This window comes from Microcaecilia unicolor, chromosome 12, assembly GCF_901765095.1.
Source record: "Microcaecilia unicolor chromosome 12, aMicUni1.1, whole genome shotgun sequence".
Lineage (NCBI taxonomy): Eukaryota > Metazoa > Chordata > Amphibia > Gymnophiona > Siphonopidae > Microcaecilia > Microcaecilia unicolor.
Genome location: NC_044042.1, coordinates 84,245,516 through 84,266,556, shown reverse-complemented (window position 1 = coordinate 84,266,556; position 21,041 = coordinate 84,245,516). Strand labels below are relative to the sequence as shown.

Here is a 21,041-nt window from a genome sequence, read left to right as displayed (position 1 = left end):
CTGAAAGGTCATCAGATACTGTCAAGGCCACCCTTCCACTGGTAAGTGGAATCACGAGGCCTTTGGTGACTGTAGACCTCTGTTACCATGCGACCAGCTGAAGTGTTCTTAGGGAAACAATGACAAACATGATTAACACTAGATTCTGTTCTTCCATCTTATAATCAGATCTCTGCTTACTAACAAAGGCAGTTTGCTCTTTTATCTTCATGAGGATCTTTATTAACTATTGCTGTTCTTTCAAATTCAGTCTAAGCATCCTCTCACCTAAACGTGAATCTGATCTGTTTTTTTATACAGAATGTCATTTCGACAGGAGGTACAGAAATTCTTTGTATGAATAAATATTACACATTTCTATCTTACAAAGTTAAAATACAATCAAACACCCTTGTGGTGAGAGGAGATAGGAAAAAAATACCCAAGGACGCTTTATACAAAAGAAGGAAACACATTCCACTTTCACTGAGGAATGGATTCAGACAACAAGGGAAGGAAGTGAGGAAGAGGGTGACCTGTTTCCATGGCAACAGGGGGAAGATATTGTTTCTATTAAGGGAAACTAAAGGAGACAGGGACAGTATAAAAACAGGGGGCATGATGAAAGACCCCCCCTCCAAAATATTTATACTGGAATGTTGAAGATCAGTCTTTGGGAAAGGAATAACCGTGCTACACCCAACTGTTCTACCACGTCTAAGTGCCACAAATAACCCTTCCACATACAACACTGCTATGGAAGCTCCAGCTCCAGAACCCACCCTTCCCCCCCCCCCCATCCTCAGTTAATTCTCAGCAGGTACTGGTCACCTCTACTTCTCTCTTCCTGGGCCCTACAGATCAGTCTTAGGCAGTAGTAAGCCTGAAGGAATGGTACATGCAGCAACCCTCGTGGCTGACAAGGTCTATCAGACCCTGGGGGGTGAGGGAGGGCACCAGCATGGGAGGAGCCTGTAAGTTGGAGTTTATTTGGGCTAGGAGATGAGCTAATACTGATATCATGAAGGCAGACCTGGCTGAAGTCATACATTTAGAAACAAGGGTCTTCAAATGAATGAATCTCCCATGAATAAGGGGCATGAGGAAAGGATGACTTCTTAGAGGGTTTTTTTATGCTTTTGGAAATCCCTTTAACAAAAGAAACGGACACTGAAGCTTTTACTCCATTTAACCCCTTCCAAAAGTCAATTCCCTTTTTCTCAAAGGGAATGGCGAGAAAGGAGAGCCTGAATTTCTTCATGTCAGGGATGAATGACTGACAGTGATGCATTTGAACAGCTGGATGCAATTTCCTTTGCTTCTAGTACACCCAGCTGACAGGGACCCACTGGGGTTCAGTCCGCAGCTTCTCCAGTGCCTCCTGCAGTCGCAGGAATGTTTGGTCCAGGTCATCATTGAGGATGCTCAGATCAAAGTAATGGCCATATGCCCGATGGATACGTCCACTCTCATCCACAGTCCGTCTCAGTTCCATATCCTAAATACATGAAAAGAAAGGAGACGAGAGTCATGAGAGAACTGGAAGGATAGAGAGGAAACACTTGAGTTATTAGAATCCCAAATATTAAAGGCAGAATAATCCAAAAACATAATAGACATGATTAAAGTGATCTAACACTTTGAGTACAATTTTCTAAGATTTTCACCCAGTGGCATCTATGGCAAGCTGACAGACACCACACAGTGACTTCATTTTGAAATTCTGCACATGATTTAAAAATGGGTTCCAAGTGCCCCAAATTTTCAATGGGAAACTCCACGGCGTGTTTCCCTACTGAAAATTCATTTGCAGGCCCATGAGTGCAAGTCCTTCTACAATATTAACATGGGGCCACTGCAAAACTAACAGTATTCTACCCATGGAAATGGGCTATGGGAGAGCTGCCCACCCACTGTGCCTGTAAAAGCACACGGGCTGCAGAATGACATACACACTCTTCCCTGCATTCAGCAGATGCGGCGTTTGTTTTTTTTAGCGATAATGGAAACTAAAAACGCCCAGCTCAAAAACGTCCTAATCCGAGCCATTTGGTCGTGGGAGGGGCCAGGATTCGTAGTACACTGGACCCCCTGAGATGCCAGTACACAAACTGGGCACCCTAGGTCAGTGCGGTGGACTTCAGACAACGCTCTCACATGCATAGCTCCCTTACCACGGGTGCTGAGCATCCAACTCCCCTCCCCCAAAACCCACTACCCACAAATGTACAACACTACCATAGCTCTTAGGGGTGAAGGGGGCACCTACATGTGGGTACAGTGGGTTTTGGAGGCCTCCCATTTACCAGCACAAGTGTAACAGGTGGGGGGGGGGGGGGATGGGCCTGGGGCCACCTGGCTTAAGTGCACTGCGGTACCCACTAAAAGTGCTCCAGGGACCTGCATACATGCAGGCCTCTAGGACTTGTTGCTGCTGTATAACATTGACACACCAGTTGACACCTGAAGACTAATCTCTCCGAAAACGTCCTTTATTGGAATAACCGCGTTTACTCACAGTTAACTGCAGATCAGAGGTTGTGCCCCACTGGCAACGAGTCTCCCTGGTACTGAGATTAGCAGTAGGTCAGAGCTGGCAGAATGCTGTACAATGCCCTCTTTCAGCCACATTCAAGGGAAGAACTAAGTTCTGTAATGTGGCTAACACAGGAAAGGGAACTAAAACTGGCTTACAAAAATGGCCACTACCGCATGGGCTACAACAGGAAACCAGGGGCGTATCTGGACTCTGGCGGTAGGGGGGGCAGAGCCAGAGGGAGGGGGCACACTTTAGCCCCCCCCCCCGGTGCCACCGATCCCCCCCCCCCCCCGCCATTTCCGGACCCCCCCGCCACTGCCAGACCCCCCCCCTCACCACCAATGACACTCTCCACCCCCTCCCGCCGCCACCAACCCTCCCCCGCTGCTGTCACTTACCTTTGATGGCGGGGGACCCCAACCCCCCACCAGCCGAGGTCCTCTCTTCCATGCAGGCTGCAAGTTGCAATGCTTCCTGTTCTTCTGAGTCTGACGTCCTGCACGTACAACGCGCAGGACGTCAGACTGAGTTCCAAATTCTGAGTCTGACGTCCTGCACGTTGTACGTGTAGGACGTCAGACTCAGAAGAACAGGAAGCGTTGCAACTTGCATCCTGCACGGAAGAGAGGACTTCGGCTGGCGGGGGCTTGGGGTCCCCCGCCAGCAAAGATCGGCGACGGGTTGGTGGCGGGCGTGCGGGAGGGGGAGGTGGAGAGGGTCGATGGTAGGGGGGTCCAGGGCGAAATCTGCGGGGGCCCAGGCCCCTGTGGCCCCACGCAGATACGCCCCTGCAGGAAACACAACAGGGCACACTCTGACCCAGTAGGCAGGAGGAAAAGCACCATGGGAGAAGAGCCTACCAACTACCAACATCGTGAGACTGTAACCCAAGCTAATGAAATCACGGAGCCCAATACCCTACACCCACCACAATGCAATGCTGATGTGACCCTGTACTGCACCCGAGAGCCACATCTGACCCAGGGAAAGGCTGTGACAGGATCAAACACATTCTGCTGTCATGGAGGTGGGTACGGCATTTGAGGCTGGCATATAGGCTGGAAAAAAGTTTTTAAAGTGGGGTTTTTTTTGGTGGGAGGGGGTTAGTGACCACTGGGGGAGTCCGGGGAGGTCATCCCCGATTCCCTCCAGTGGTCATCTGGGCAGTTGGGGCACTTTTTTGGGACTTGTTCGTGAGAAAAAAGGGTCCAAAAAAAGTGACCCAAAATCGTGGTCAAAACGCCTTTTTTTTTTCGATTATCAGCTAAAGACGCCCATCTCTCCTCAGCTGATAACCACGCCCCAGTCCCGCCTCCACCACGCCTCCGACACGCCCCCATCAACTTTATTCATTTCCGCAATGGAGTGCAGTTGGAAACGCCCAAAATCGGCTTTTGATTATACCAATTTGGGCGCCTTTGCGAGAAAAACGCCCATCTCCCGATTTGGGTCGAAATATAGGCGTTTTTCTTTTTCGATTATAAGCTGGATAGTGTGGCTTCTGTCTGCGCATACAAGTAAGCCCACAGAGTACAGCGTGAAAACCTTTATGGTTCTACATCAACATCGGCATCCGCATTGAGCATGGCAGGATATTCGATACTCGATGCAGAAAATACAACTGCGTCAGCATCGACATCAGGTGCCCCGACACAACATCAAGAGAGTCCGACATCGGACTCGGTACTGTGACCGCGTAAGGACTCTATGTCCTCTTCGTCGGCGCTACACATATCGAGGGACCTGCGGTGTCCTAACCTAAGAAGCATCGCTGTTGTTCTCTCTCCAGGCACTCTGCCAAGGAGTGCATCAATATCCTCGATGCACGGGAAGCGTCTATGCAGCAGTGACCGCTCTCCTTCTCTCTAACTTCTTTCCCATCAAGAGCCTCCAAGGTCTTCAAGATTTCCTAAACCTGCACAGGCTATAACTCAGGCCACATTCACACCGCTTTCTCAGCCGGTACTGATGCCTACTCTACAGGAGGACATCCAGGATATGCTCAAAGAGGAGCTCTCAGGTCTACTTTACACGCAGTCTATACAGGCTTACAGGGTGCTTGCGCCAGCCTCAGTCTAGCCTCTCGATACATTGGAGAGACAGTCACAGGAGAGATACTGCACACCAGCTCTGCGTTGACCATCAGGGGACACCATGAACCCAACTGACACATGCATTGACATCAGCAGAGGAACTTTCTCTAGTCTTGGAGACTCATTTGACTCGATGAACTCTAACGCACAGCCGACGCTCTAGTTAATACTCTCTTCCACATACTCCCCAAGAACAGTACTTTGAAGAGTCAGAACTCGTCTGGGAGACAGAACAGAAACCACAGGACCTCTCAGCTGAGGAGTACTATGGCATTCCATCTGATCCTTCTCTGCCATTGAGAGACGTATGTGAGATGGCCCAAGCCATACCTTTCAAACTGGAAACAGAGGAAGAATCTCGTTCAGATTCTAGATTATGATTCTCCTCCTAAAGAAGGAATCACCATTCCACTTCATACAATTATGAAGAATACTATGATCAAAAACTGGGAGACTCCACTGACAGCTCAAGTTGCTCCTAAGAAAATTGATACAATGTACAGGTTCCATGAACTGGGTTTTAAAAGGTGCAGTTGCCTCCTCATTCTTTAGTTGTGGAATATGTTTTAAAATGTACTCACCATGCGAAATCTCATGCTTCTGTCCTCCAGGCAGTGTCAGACTTGTGAGTTCTTGTACCAAGTGGAGCACTGCTAAGCACGAGGACCCGCTCCCGTACTCTGTTTGGCAGCCGAGCAGCCCCGAGGTTCACCTGCGATGACCGCCGTTCCCCGGAGGTTGAGCTCCCAGGTGCGGGCAGCCAGCAGGACTTGTGTGGGAAGCTGAGAAGAAGGGCGCTGAGGATCCAGCCGGAGGGGAAAGTCCTGGTGCAAGCAATGTCTAACAGGCAGGCAGCAGGCAAGAGAGTAATCCAGGTACAAGCAATGTTCAAGAGGCAGGCAGGAGGCAGGAGAGTAATCCAGGTACATGAAATGTTCAACAGGCAGGCAGCAGGCAAGAGAGTAATCCAGGTATAAGGAATGTTCAACAGGCAGGCAGCAGGCAAGAGAGTAATCCGAGTACAAGCAATGTTCAAGAGGCTAAAAATCCAGGAAACCATCCAATACAAAAGCGCTTACCAAATAGAAGCCAAAGCAACGAAGCAGACGAAGAGCTTCCCAGAGATAGTGCTGGTGTCTGATGTCAGCAGGAACCAGCTGGGGAGGACAGCTGTCATCAGGTCAATAGTAGTGAGGGAAAGAAGAGTAGGAGCCCGCCTGCGAGGCCAATCCCCGTGGAGCAAGGAGGCAGGGCCACGGCCCAGAACAGCCTGCAAGACGGAGCACCGGAAGGACGGTGGTGTACACACAGCACTGGTGGGAACTGCGGGCAACGCCAGCAACATCGGCACGAGCACAGCGCCGCCGAAAGGAGCAGCGGTCCAGCACAGCGCCGCCAAAGAGAACATCGGACCCGCTACGGAGGTGAGGGATGTGACAGTATCCTCCCCGGAAAGACCCCTTTCCGTCCCGGTCCGGGTTTTGATGGATAGCGGGCATGGAATTCTTGGATCAGTTGTGGTGCATGGACGTTAGTAGCCGGTTCCCAGGAATTATCTTTGGGACCAAAGTGTTTCCATGACAGCAAGTAGAAGAGTCATCCCCTTCGGCGTTTTGACCTGCTACGGAGGTGAGGGGTGTGACAGGAAGAGAAGCTAGAACACTGGACTCTTTTGATAGAAAAACATTTCAGGCCTCAATGCTAACCAATCTCATATTAGATTATCAACTTTATTCCACAATTTACTTAAAGTACTCTCTCCTTTGCAGACCTCCTTCCTCCTGAAAAGGCTGATGAGTTCCTCAAGCTTCAAAGAAAACTTCTAGAGTGTCATAAATATCTGGCAAGGTAGACCTTTGATGTCTCTTCTCGCATTTCTGCTTTAGGAGTAGCAATGTGGCATCTTTCCTGGCTCAGGGTCTCCAACCTTGAATCTGCTATCCAGAAGCATCTAGCAGATGTCCCTTGTCGTGTAGATAACTTCTTTGGTGACAAAGTCGAAGAAGTGGCCTACCTAATTAAAAAGCATAGAGATACTATTAAAACTCTATCCAGGCCACAGACTTCTGCTGCCTCTTCTTCTATTAGATTTGAAAAAGGATTCTGACGCTCCAACTACTATACACCCCAACGCTTACATCCAAGGCAGCAGTGGAGTCAGAAATCACAGACTCCTTCTCAGTTCAAACAACAACCCAGTTTTTGACTCCTTCCTAGACAGCACTGCCACCATCCACTTCTCCATGTCAAACAACCTACTGGTGGCTGCTCATAACCTCTGACCATTAGGTGCTATGCATTATACAGCACAGTTACAGTGCGATGGGAAAAAAAGACCTCCTGACTATCCACCAAGACAGTCTCGCTTCAACTCCTGCCAAATGATAGTACTTTGGAAGGAGCTATCTGCTCTCCTCCAGAAGAATGCAATAGAACTAGTTCCTCTGCCAAAAAGGGGTTGAGGGTTTTACTCCCAGTACTTTCTCATATCAAAAAAGACGAGGGGGGTACGACCAATTCTCGACCTGTGAGATTTAAACAAATTCCTACTCAAAGAAAAATGTTGCATGGTTTCCCTGGGATCACTTCTCCCCATGATCCAACTCAATGACTGGCTTTGTTCTCTAGATCTGAAGGAGGACACTCACATATCTATCCTCCCTGCCCACAGACTGATAATGGAGAGTTTGCTGTGGGACTCTGCATTATCAGTACAAGGTCTTACCGTTCGGATTGGCTTCAGCTTCTTGAGTCTTCACAAAATGCCTGATAGTGGTAGTTACAACACTCTGCAAGTGGGGCAAACACATCTTCCTCAACCTTGATGACTGGTTAATCAAGGCAGCCTCCTGAAAGGCGGCACAGACTTCAATTCAGTCTGCCATAAGGGTCATAGACCTCCTCAGTTTTGTGATAAATTACCCCAAATCACATCATCAACCTGTTCAGACCTTATAGTTTACCGGGGCTCCCCTAGACACTACTCAGGATCGAGCCTTCCTCCCTCAATTGAGAGCATCTTTTCACTCAAGTTTCCAAGTCCACCCAGATATCTGCTCATCAGATGCTCCACCTACTCGGTCACATGGCTTCAACAGTCCATGTTTGATATGTTACATCATTGGCTTGATTCCACTTCCAAATTCCTCAGTGGAAACTCTCTTCTCAATGGTCCCAAGCCACGGGATTGTTCTTGGCTGGTATTCGAGTTACTCCATAGCTACGCCACTCTCTACAGTGGTGGACGGTGTCCCAAAATCTTGCGAGGGAACTTCCATTTCAGCCCCTTCCACATCACAAATTCCAACCTCCCTGGTAGGTTGAAGTGCTTACCTCAATAGTCTCCACACACAGGGTTCTTGGTCTCCACAGGAGAAATGACATCATATCAATCTCCTGGAATTGCGAGCAGTCTGGAATGCCATCAAAACTTTCCAGAATGGCACATTTGATCAGATAATAGTCGTTCGCACAGACAACCAAGCTGCGATGTCTTACCTGAACAAACAGGAAGGAACAGGTTCTTACCACCTCTGTCGACAAGCAATCCAGATATGGACTTGGGTAGCTTCTTGAAACATCTCTGTAAGACCTGTTTACCTATCTGGCAAACAGAATGCAGTGGCAGACAAATTGAGCAGAGTCCTTTAGCCTCACGAATGGTCCCTCAGCCTGCCGGTAGCTTGTCAAATATTCCATTAGTGGGGAACCCCAGCAATAGATCTCTTCGCTTCTCCTCAGAACACTCCTCCCCACTTTAATGTAATGTTTAATAAGGCTTGATATAACACCTTTCTTAAAAGAAAATCAAAGGTCACGTGATGCGCTGGGAGCGGTAACAGCATAGCGGCTGAGCTCCGGGTCCCCGCTCCTCTTATTTCACGATAAATACCCGAATACAGCAGCAAAACCGGATTTAAAGTAAGATCCTGAACGTCGGAGCGTGTATGGAACATTTTTTGCTCCCCATGCCGGCTGGAACGTCCAAAAGAAGTGTAAAGGTGGAGAAGGGAAGGCTACCACCCTCGCCCGCGGAGCCCAAGATGGCGGACGGCGGGCGGGAAGAATTCTCAGAACGACAACTTACTCAGTTGACCACGGCAGTGGTGGAGGCCCTGGAACCGAGATTCCAATCGCTGGCAAACCAGCTGGGGAAGATGGATGCGAACGTGGCAGAGTTATCAAAACGAACCCACGAACTAGAACAGAGGGTATCGACTATAGAGGACACGTGCAACGTCTACCAGCCGCGAATGGCGGAAATGGAACAACAGCTCAGGTTGCAAGCAGAGAAAATGGAAGATCTTGAGAATCGAGCGCGACGCTCAAACCTGAGGCTGGTCGGTATTCCCGAATCGATTGCTGAGAAAAGTTTGGGTCCCCTTCTGGAAAAGTGGCTGCAGCAAGAATTTGCTCTATCGGATAGCAGTGGGGGTTTTTGCATTGAGAGAGCCCACAGGCTGGGGAGATTACAAACAGAGAAACAAAAACCCCGAGTGGTCATCATAAAAATCCACAACTATATACACAAAGAAGAGATCATGCAAGGATTTAAATCAAAAAGAGACACTCTACAATACAACGGAGGGCGAATTTTAATTTTTCCGGACTACTCTGCAGGCCTGCAGGAAAAGAGACGACGGTTCCACCCGGCATGCTCGGCATTGGCAGAGAAGAAAATTCGTTTTGCCCTGACATATCCAGCGATTCTCAAAATCCAGAAAGACGGGAAGTGGAGCTCTTTTACATCCGAGAAATTGGCCATGGATTATATAAATAGAGAGCTGGGTCAACAAGAGGCGGTTCCATGAACCATGATCTGGTATGAGACTAACTGGATTTATCTGCGGGGACATACTGTCCTAAATAATTGGTGGACTTGAATACTAAGTATAGACAATTAGAATACGGTTTAACATTGAGTTTTTGAAAGTTGAAGTAAGTAATGGGGTAAAGGGGAGCGGGGAACCCTCGCAAAAAGGTGACCTCGGTGACGACAAATTGGAGTCACACACCTATAGCTATGATAAAGGGTATAAGGGGGGAGACAATAAAGGTCTAGAACAAGTTACGTTGGGGCAAAGAAAAGGGCACGGGGTGGGTGGGGGAGTGGGTGGGACTGTGGGCTGCCATAATTATGAACATGGGGTGATACGCTGCGAAATCTTAACTAGGTGGGGAAGAGATAGGTTTCCTAAGAGCAATTATGTGCCGGGGAAGGGCTGGGGCCCTGGCACTGACTTATATATAACTAAGGTTCTACTGATGGAACAACTTGTGTGTTGGCTCTTCTAACTTTAAAATAGTTACATGGAATGTGGGGGGAGTTTCCTCCCCAATAAAAAGGAGGAAGATCCTAACACACTTGAAGAGGATGGGAGTGGACATAGCCTGCATACAAGAGACAAGGCTTTCTGACGCAGAACACCAGAAATTACAGAGAGATTGGGTGGGTCAAGTAGACTTTGTGTCATCGGGCAAGAGGAAAGGGGGAGTAGCGATCTTATACCGTAAACATCTGGTCTGTACATCTGAGGTTATAATGCGGGATGATAATGGGCGCTATCTGTTGGTCAAGCTAAAACTACAGGGGTCTGAAATATTCTTGTTATCTGTATATGCACCCACCCCCTCTACCCCAGATTTCTTTTCAGAATTATTGCGGGTCCTGTTGCCTTATAGGGATAAGAATTTAATAATTACTGGGGACATGAACACACTGATGAACCCAAGCATGGACTGCACAGGCAGTCGGAATGCCGGGGCTGGGAATCATGGGGACCGAGGGATCCTTCCCTCATTCATTACAGATATTGGGATGGTGGATATTTGGAGGTCCCTATATCCTGAGGTAAGGGATTACACTCACCGATCTCGGGCCCATGGGACTTGGGCCCGGTTAGATTATTTGTTTATATCAGGTCAACTTTTCTCAAAGGTAACAGCAGCTGGCATAGAACAAGAACTGATCTCAGATCACTCCCCAGTGTGGTTTCAGTTGACAGATCACTCAGGAAGTCGGGCAACTAGGACGTGGAGATTCCCCAATTACTTAATTAAAGATGTGGCTTTTGTGAAATTCTTACACCAAAAATGGGAGGAATTTTCATTACATAACCAGCAGCACAAATCTGACCCGACTTTGTTTTGGTGCACAGCAAAAGCTGTGATGAGGGGGGAAGTTCTTTCTTATGTAGCAGCGAGACGACGGAAAATAGCAGCTAGCATTATTAATTTATCGGGTCGGCTGGGGGGGGCCAAGCGCACATACTTAAACTCCCCGACTCAAGTTAACAGAGACAATTACGAGGCTCTTCAGGCCACCTTAAATTCACTAATACACGAGCAGACCCAAAGAGGCATAATATATCAAAAGTACAGATTACACAAACACGGCAATAGGCAAGGGAGTGTATTGGCAAAATTGGTCCGGCCATGGACCGGGAACCGTACTATCACGGCCCTGAGGAATAAAGAGGGAGAGCTTAGGAATAGAACAACTGACATTTTGCAAATTGTACAGGCATATTTTCAGGACCTATATAACTCAACTGGTCCGCCCCCACAACAAGTAGTAGAGGCACTTTTACTTAGGGCAGGGATGCCAAAGTTAACACCAGAAGCTCGGGAGCAATTAGCTCAGCCGATACAACCAAGAGAACTACAGAGGGCTATCGGTGGTTTGAAACATAATTCGGCGCCAGGGATTGACGGCTTCTCCGGAGAGTTTTATAAAATACTACAACTGGACCTCATTCCGATTTTGCTAGATTATTTTCAGGAAGTGACAGAGAGAGGGGAGTTCCCGAAACATGAAAATACGGCCCTAATCACGTTGCTACCAAAGCCCGGGAAAGTAGCAACTGATCCTGATTCCTACCGCCCAATATCGCTCATCAATGTAGATATTAAACTACTTGCCAAGATTCTGGCCAACAGATTGGCAGAACATATTCCAGCTTTGGTAGGCCCTGCACAGGTGGGATTTGTACCCAAGCGCCACTCAGTTTCACACATTCGAAAGATCCTCCTTGCTATGGCAAGTTGTAAAAGCAACAATGACCCCCTCATGCTAGTGAGCTTAGACGCCTCTAAGGCATTTGACCACGTCAATTGGGGATATCTGCTACAACTACTGGAATGGGTGGGATTCCCGGGAGAAGCCATGCAAATTATTAGGGCGCTTTATGCAGGACTGGGGGCACAGATTATAGCAAATGGACATCGATCGGAGTGGTTCCCCGTCAAGAGAGGAACGAGGCAGGGATGTCCCTTGTCCCCGTTCCTGTTTGATTTATCATTGGAACCCCTGATACGGCTCTTAAATGGATCTGGAGAGATTAAAGGAGTACAGTTGAGAGGGGTGGAGGTCAAAACCTTAGCGTATACAGATGATATCCTTCTGGTTTTGCGAGACCCCCGGCCCTCACTGCAAAGAGCCTTAGAGCTTCTGAGGGAATATGGTGAGCTATCGGGCTTTTCTTTAAATCTACAGAAGTCTTGTGCTTTAGCAATGGATGAAGTTGTTCGCGAGAGGTGGCAGGGAACCTTTCCGTTGCAATGGGCAGACCAGGCTTTAAAGTATTTAGGAATAATGATCCCACGGGATATGTCCTCCCTGTACAGAATTAACGTAGGTCCCATGATGGAAAGTACGAAACACAGATTATCTCTGTGGCAGACCTTACCTCTATCTCTATGGGGGCGCATTGCTCTCTTTAATATGCTTATAGCCCCGAGATGGCTCTATCTTTTTCAGCAGCTACCCCTGTACTTGAAAGGAAAGGACGAAAAAGCCCTGGACAGGCAGATTCAGAGGTTCTTATGGAAAGGGAAACGCCCCAGATTGCCAATGACAGTGATCACAACCCCGAGGGAGCAGGGGGGGATGGGACTCCTGAGCGTGCGAAACTTAGCAATTGCCAGTGCGATGCGTCATATTAACGATTGGTATCGGGGTACACAAGAGTTCTCTGTCACTGAGGTGGAGACATCTATCTTTCCGGAGATACACTTCAGTTATTTATTACACTCAGGCAACCGATTACCTACACGAGCGTTTCAGAAGCACCCCCTGTTGCAATCCCTTAGGAACACCTGGCGGTGGGTGTGTAGGAAACATTATTTTACGGCAAAAACCACTCCTCTACTGCCTATTATGAACAATCCCGACTTCCCACCGGGACAGGGGAGCAGCATCTTCAGACAATGGGCAGCGAGGGGTATCCTCTATTTGTCACACGTAGTCGATGAAGAAGGGAAAATAAAAACCCTTCCGACACTGGTGGAGGAATTTGGGATACAGGGAGGTAATTACTTTGAACATCTTCAGTTGAAACATTACATAGCATCCCTGAAGTGGACTGACCTCACAGAGGATGTAATAGACACTCTGAGGGAGACATACTCACTGGGCGCCCAGTTGTCAGTCCCCCTCAGGTTCCATCACCAGCAATTAAAGGATTCCACCTCTGAAATAGACTATGTGCGCTTGGCCCAAGATTGGTCAACAGACCTGGAAGCTGCAATCACGACCGACATATGCAAGGACTTTATAAAAAAACTGTATGGGTTGCAAGTATCGGTCATACAGTGCGAGAGACTATACAGATTCTTATTAAGAACATATATACCTCCTAAGAGGGCAGCACGTATGATAGAGTCTTGTGATGGGACCTGTCCTAGGTGTGGTAGTGGGGAGGCTGGTATTGGGCATATGTTTTGGCTGTGTCCCTTGGTAAAGGAATTCTGGGGCGAGATCACTCAAACATTACAACAGATGTGGGGGTGCACAGTGATCTGTGATCCCCTCCTATTGTTTTATAAATATAAATTCTCGGGATTGCCACCCCAGGGGTTCAGGCGCTTTGTGCGTTTGGCGACACTATATGGGATCTCCACCATTTTGAAGTTTTGGTTGTCTGACTCGAAACCTCCAGTGGTATACTGGAGAACACAGTTACTTTATCAGATGAAACTTGAGAGATGTGGCATCCACTCCCTGGATACTGAATCGGGTGAGAAATTTCGCATGCAATGGGAACCGTTGTGGCTGACCTTGCCTTCCAGAGGTCGCAGCTATATCTTGAATATCTAAGCAGCTCACTAGGGGAAGGGGAGGGGGGCACGGGGGGACTGTCACATGGGAAATACGATTTATTACTTGTGCAACCTTCAAGGTCAAGATGTACTTCCATGCAAAGACATTATATCTTGCTAATAATTTAGGGAGGGGAGGGGATGGGTAGTTCTGAAAATGTTAAATGTGATGATGCATAGACAAGTGTAAATCTGACTTAAGGTGGATACTGATATACACATTGTACTGAGATTGGAAGATTGTATTATTTACTGTTTGTGCGATGTCATCAATAAAAATTATTAAACATAAAAAAAAAAAAAGAAAATCAAAGCAGTGTACAAACAACAAACAAATCAGAAAAGGAAAGGAACTACAAAAAGTGAAAGAACAGAAAGCATAGGAAAACCGTGTAGCCCCAGATGCCTTCTTGCTCCACTGGGGAATGGATATCCTATACTTTCCCCCACTGCCTCTCAAAGGAAAAACTCTTCGCAAACTACGTCAAGACCATGATCCTAATTGCTCCCAACTGGCCACGTCAAACATAGTTCTCCTAGAGTTATCATCCGAGGAACCATAGAGGTTAGATCCTTTTCCAACCCTAATAACACAGAACAAGGGATCCTAACTTCATCCAGACCTCCACTCTCTGGCCCTGAAGGATTCTGATGACATAGATTTACATTCTCTCTTCCTACCCTTCATCTTTCTGATTCCAGACTCAAAACTAACTCAGTCACAATACACTTGGGTGCTATTAGCACTTTTCACACTAGAGTTGAAAATAAGCCAATTTCTGTTCATCTGTTGATAGTTAGATTCATTAAAGGGTTATTTCATATCAAACCTCCTAACAAACCACCTCTGGTGGCATAGGATCTCAACGTTATCCTCACAGCTCTAATGAAATCTCCATCTGAACCACTTCATTCCAGTTCCCTGAAGTTTGTCACATATAAAGTATTGTTCTTAATAGTACTTACTTCTGCCAGAACAGAGAGAGAGAACTTCAAGTCCTTGTGGCAGACCCACCTTACACAAGATTCTATAATGACAGGGTTGTTTTTCAGACTCACCCAAAATTCCACCCCCCCTAAAATGGTATCAGAATTCAACCTCAATCACTCCATTGTGCTACCTGTCTTCTTCTCTAAGCCACAATCTCATCCTGGAGAAGCAGCACTGCATACGTTAGACTGCAAGCGTGATCTAGCGTTTTATCTAGAACCTCATAGGAAGTCCTCCCAGCTTTTTGTATCCTTCAACCCTAACAGATTAGGGATTCCCATCACCAAACGTACTATCTCTACTTGGCTGGCTGCCTGTATCTCCTAAAAACAGCATCAGGAGCCTTCAGAAACGGGACACAGTTCTGTTTATTAAAAATAGATATTCCAATATAGACCCAACACGGGCCATGTTTTGGCGCACAGCGCCTGCGTCAGGGGTCAAAGTTATCTCTGACAGGAATTTAATATAATATGCAGCAAGCGAGTTTTCTCAATCAGAAAGGAAAATACCCTGTCTGCTGTGGAATAGTAATTTGATGTGTTAAGATCATAAGATACGTCTGCTTCCAAACAATCAAACAGTATGTAGCGAATGGTATGACTGCTGTTAGCACCTGGCCCTGACCAATAAACTGAAACTGAATGCGCAAAAAACCAAGAGCCTGTGGTTCCGAAATCAGGGAGTGAGGTTCCATCATAAATACCTTTGTCCAATCATCAAAGCTTTACAGTCAAATCTGAAACCAGAGTATTAGGGGTCTTGCTTGATTCTTCACTCACCTTCTCTTCCCATATTAATCAGCTATAGAAGAAAACACTATTCAAAATGAAGCAGCTATGTCTAGTCAGACCATTCTTCAACCAAAAAGCCTTCGCACTACTAGTTCAAATGTTAGTCCTACCTCACTTGGATTACTGTAACGTTCTATTTCTTGGTATTAAGTGTCAATATCGGAAAAAAAAATCATACAGAATACAGCTGCAAGATTGAATAGATATACTAGGTTTCAACTTATCTAAACAAACTTAACTGGCTTCCCATAGCAGAAAGACTCAGGTTCAAAACTGCTTGTTTAATTTTTCAAATCTTACAAGGCTTCACTTCTGAACTGCCGACTAAGACCACTTCACTATATCTGGTCCAGTTTAACAGACTGAAACAACAACTAATGTTAGCATCACCATTTCAAAAGACAATTTAAAATCAGAAGATTTTCAGCTCTCTATTCCCTGTACTTGGAGTCAAAATATGGAACTCTCTACCTATTCCCATCAGAACAGAAAACAGCTACCTCAACTTCAGGAAGAGGATAAAAAACCTCTCTCTTCCCAAAGACTGATTCATAATAATCCATCATGATTTCTACTTCCTAGTATCATCTATTATCCTTTCCTTTAATGTTTTTAGTCTCATGCATTACACCAATGGTCTCTAATGTTTCTCATACCTCACACTAACACTGTCTGCTTTTGTCTCACCTAGAATTTAAACTGCACTGAACCCTGGAAAGGGGATATTAGTGGTCTACAAGAATTGAATTAAGACGCATCATGGATTGCTGCCTTGTACAGAAGTGCCCACATATGCATGGTACACAGATCAGCTACAGAGAATTACAGACACACAGATAAACATGTAGCAAGACACAATCCTACAGCTTTTTGGACTCTTGCAGAAGCCAATCTTCAGATCTGGCTACTAGAACTTCTCTTTCCCCACTCACCGACAGCTGTTTTGTGATCACTCCTGTACCAATTGCCACTCTGTTCATCGCTCGAAGAGTCTCAAATTCAGGAGCCTCGATGAACACCACATAAGGGACAAATTCAGCTGTCCTTAGCACCTTCACTGCCTGTGGAAGGAAGAGCAAAGAGTGGCCTAAGGGAAGTCTCCAAAAGCTGCCTATGTGACATGCGTTTGGTCTGCCACAGAGGGTGCTGGTGACACGTTTTTATTACCTGTGGATTGACATCAAGGATGCACATTTTGCCAGACTCTACCACCTCATGGATTGAATCAATCTTGGTCCCGTACAAGTTCCCTTCATACTCTCCATGCTCCAGGTACCGGCCAGCTTTGATGTCCACCTCCATTTGCACACGGGAAACAAAGGAATAAGATTGTCCATCCTTTTCATCTTCTTTTGCCTTCCGTGAGGTGTCTGAGGTCAGAGAAGATTCACCAATGAAGGAATGAATCAATGCAGCCATATCAACAAGCCATGGAAGAGGACTGGTGGAACTACATTTCAATCACTGTTATAGCCTGGCAGCAACAAATCCCATTTTTCACAACAAGCTTGTTAGAACTCACCTAATCATCAAGAAACCCTTGGTCACAGGGGAGGGGGTGGGGGTTAGGCAAGATGCCGTTACTCACACGGGATTGTTGTTCCATAGCGGGATGAGTCTGACACAATGAGTTTGTTTTTCAAGCTTCGGCGGCCGACACCTTGGGCTCCAATAAGAATGAGTGTTTTTCTCCGGAAGGGAGGCATGCGAGCCATCTCCTCATAAATCAAAAGCTCATGGCGATCAAACTCTATGTGGGGGGAGAGAGAGAGAGTGTGCACAATAAACTCTTGTCCCAGGCTACCCTCAGAAATGTCACTGTGCCCATCAGCAGAGCTGCCATCACCCTTAGGAGATCCTGAAATATCCCACATATTTAGAAATGCAGAACCGTGGAAAAGAATGGCAACTAAAATCCTGGGGCCACTCTGTACTGCTCATTCTCTCTATCTGCCGATCTCTTACTTTATCAAGGCACAACCACCACGAAAGATCCATTTTTTTGAGCTTCTCCCACCCTTTCTTCAATTCACTACCCATTATTACTCCTGGGAGTTGTGTGATGCTGCCTGCATGCAAATACTGTACCTCTGCTTGGATATCACCATAGGGACAGCTTGTGTATAGTACAGATAGGAAGGGACTCACCAGGACTGAAGCATCAATATTCAAACTCACCAGCATTCTTTGTCGTCAGATACATCATCTTTTTCTTCTTCTTTCCACTGAGACTTCCACACAGTGCCCCTGCCAACACCAAGCACCCTGCCTCAGGAACAAGCCAACACATCAACAGGCAATGAAGAGAAAGTGCCCTATCTCACTGTATCAAGGAGCAGCCCAGAGGAGGCATAATATGCAGCTGTATGTTCTGCAGAATCCTGAGAAGAACTTAATCCTACATCAGGAAGAGAAGGGATTTCTCTCCTTTCTTCCATTTTTGTTTGAGGACAGACTCTGCATCCTCTGACCAGGGATTCTGGCATAAGGCAGGGATAGAGGCAGGCTTTCCATACTTACCAGAAGTTGGCATCATGTCCAGGTCTCGCTTGACAAAGGCTTTTCTCTTTTCTTCCAGCAGCTGGCTTGGGATGAGGCCTGCGCTACCTCCTTCCACATGGCAGGCCTGGAAAATTAAGAAGTAAATGAAACAGAGAGAACAATGGTTACCGGACTAGGTTAGGAGCAGACCAGTAAGCTACACAGTCATCATGGTAGCTCCTGCAGGGCAACTCCAGCTTCTCAAATATTCTTCTCATCCTGGCACAAGGCTCTTGGCAAGGGCTTCTTCCAAGCATGGAAGCACCAGATGAGAAGGTAGGATGGAAACAGCAGTGGTTGGCTTCTGTGTGAGACAGACAGAGCTCAGCTCTGTGGAAGTCCCAGGGATGTTTTTACCTGCCACCAGTTTGGATCATCTTGATTGACAATCTGGAGCAGGTCTCCTGCGGTGAACTTGAGGCCCGCCTCTTTACATGGGATCAGGTTATCGCTGGTTGGTTCATAGTCAAAATGGCACTTTACAAAGACCTTAGAGAAGAGGAGAAGACCATAAGAGTCTAACTAAAGTTCCACAACATTTCTTTGCCCAAACATTTGCAGCCAATGCAGCTTCTTTCTGTGGAATGTTTTCTGATCGGGAAAACTAAAATCTAGCACAACAGGTGTAGTTTATCCAACTAGGCATGAGCAGGTGTAGAGTGTTTTCTATTTTTTTTTCTGACCTAATTTTTTCCAGATCCTTAAATACAGTGCCAAGTTGAACTGTTACAACCCTGCAGAATCGTTTAATTGTAGACTCCATCCTACTGTTTGGAAGATCAGATGCAGGTTCATCATTAAAATTCTTCAGCCTAAAGAACACAGCTGTTGCGCTAAGCTAGATCTTTCCCTTTCATCTCTCAGCTTCAGCTAGAATCTGAAGCTTGCCTAAGCTGGTGAGATAAAAAAGCTTGTAAGGACAATAAGGAAGAGCACACATTCAAAGAAAGGGACAAATTAACACAGTGAATGGCAAACAAAAATCCACTAGAAGCTGCTCCTCTATAGACACTTTTCTACTGACTTCTTGTGAACAAAAGAAGGTGAGGGACACAAAGCTGTGTTAGATGGCTTGAATAGTGATACAGCAAGAAATCAACTAAACTAAATGGAATTCAGAATGACCAAGGAGGAGGACTTTAGATCAGTGTTTAACTTCTGACACCCTTGTTACGAAAAAATATCTCTCTGATATAATGACAAGAAATCGTTCTCTTCAAAAGACTACAATTCTGTGGAGTGCATCAAATTCAAAGGAATGAATACGGGAAAAAGCCTCTGAGTCTCGCCCCACCTCCAACCCAAGTGATTGTTATTGATAACAAGGGTCGAGAAAATTTACTGGGTTTCTTATCATCATCGGCAAAAAAAACCCCTTAAATTCCAAAGTATGAAAGATGCTAAAGCTCAACGGAATCAACTAGGGATCCATAAAATGTGAAAGTGTAATAACATAACTTAACTTTCAAGTGAAGGTACAAAGCAACGTGTGAATCATCGGTCCAACACACCGACTTTGGCCAGAGTTTCGCTGTAAAGTCGCTGTCTCAAGGCGTGAGTAACCAAAAAAGTTCAAAACACAGGCGTGCTTCCTGTTCGCTGGTCCCGATGATTCACACGTTGCTCTGTACCTGCACTTGAAAGTTATGTTATTACACTTTCACATTTTATGGATCCCTAGTTGATTCTGTTGAGCTTTAGCATCTTTCATACTTTGGAATGTAAGGGTTTTTTTTGCCGATGATAAGAAACCCAGTAAATTTTCTGAACCCTTGTTATCAATTACAATCACTTGGGTTGGAGGTGGGGCGAGACAGAGGCTTTTTCCCTTATTCATTCCTTTGAATTTGATGCACTCCACAGAAATGTAGTCTTTTGAAGAGTACGATTTCTTGTCATTGTAACATTATATTAAGCACTCTCTTTTCCTCGTTTTGGGATATATAACTTCTGACAACCTCCTCCTCCTGTTCTCCCCCCTGCAGTATGGTTCCTATAGCTACAATTTCATAGGAAAGAAAAAGGAACCATAAAATATTAGCAGACAACAGAAACCATGCCTGGCCCTGTGCTCCCTACAGCCAGTCTGGTCAGGCTCTTACCTGGCGTAGTGGGTGAGGTTCTTGGTAACTGGGCAGGATCTTCAGGACTACACTTCCACTGGCATTCTTCAACATCTCCTGCAGCACTTTGGGGTCATTGCCAACTTCCTTTCCATTCACCTCCTTAATAACATCACCCACATGGAGCAGACCCTGCTGATCGATCATCCCACCATGCAAAATGCGAGCGATCACCAGCTCCCCACTCTCAACGCGGAAGGTTACACCCTTCGGACAAAGAAGCATGCATTAAATGAAAGACACAAACAAGGTAAACCCCAGCCCAGATGCACTTACACAACCTCTCCCTCTTTTATCACCACAAGCTAAATGCCTTCCTCTGACTTCACCGGTGGTCAGCGTTTCTTCTTTTTCTCTTTTGACATTAGCCCTTATCATTTGCTTCCGACATCATCATAGCCAATATTCCTTCCTCTCTGACATCTCCAGCAAATGGCACTCCACTCATCCATTCTCCAGACATCATATCCTGTCTCCAATCTTTCTCCAAAACTCATGCTCTAGGAATGGTTAGGAATCCATCTCCTTCCTTACCAGATGCTCCCCAGCAGTTTTTCGGATTCCCACCATGCGCACTGCATCTGGTGGCACAGGCTGGTTGTTGAACGTGGGGTCCAGGAGAGGGCTGGGCGGCGGTGTCTCATAGCTCTTGGAGGCTACAGAATCATGTGTTTCCAGGAGGGACTTAAAGTAGTCCAAAAGGATTAGCAAGAAAAAGATAAAAATGCAGAGAACTAGAATGGATTGAGCAGTGGGATATCCTACAGCAAAAAAATGGTACAAAGTAAAACCCTCCTTCTCCCTCCCTCCCTCCCTCCTTCCTCCCTCCCTCCCTCCCTCCTTCCCAGCCTCTTCTCCTTCCCTACCTCTATGCCTTTCTCC

At 46.4% G+C, this 21,041-nt stretch overlaps 1 protein-coding gene across 3 annotated transcripts in view; it reads right to left on the bottom strand.

Moving 5' to 3' along the window:
* Window positions 1-215: 215 nt before the first annotated feature.
* The window catches only part of MPP2 (membrane palmitoylated protein 2), an 82,333-nt gene continuing 61,507 nt past the window's right edge, over window positions 216-21,041 (bottom strand). For all 3 annotated transcript variants that reach the window (XM_030221565.1, XM_030221562.1, XM_030221563.1), the window contains 9 exons: window positions 20,694-20,843; window positions 20,139-20,366; window positions 18,394-18,525; window positions 18,016-18,121; window positions 17,674-17,742; window positions 17,084-17,245; window positions 16,663-16,865; window positions 16,428-16,556; window positions 216-1,477 (listed from right to left, as the gene is read on the bottom strand). In XM_030221565.1, coding sequence (XP_030077425.1) covers window positions 1,301-1,477; window positions 16,428-16,556; window positions 16,663-16,865; window positions 17,084-17,245; window positions 17,674-17,742; window positions 18,016-18,121; window positions 18,394-18,525; window positions 20,139-20,366; window positions 20,694-20,843 — 1,356 coding nt within the window. In that variant the 3' untranslated portion in view covers window positions 216-1,300. The remainder of the gene's footprint in view (window positions 1,478-16,427; window positions 16,557-16,662; window positions 16,866-17,083; window positions 17,246-17,673; window positions 17,743-18,015; window positions 18,122-18,393; window positions 18,526-20,138; window positions 20,367-20,693; window positions 20,844-21,041) is intronic.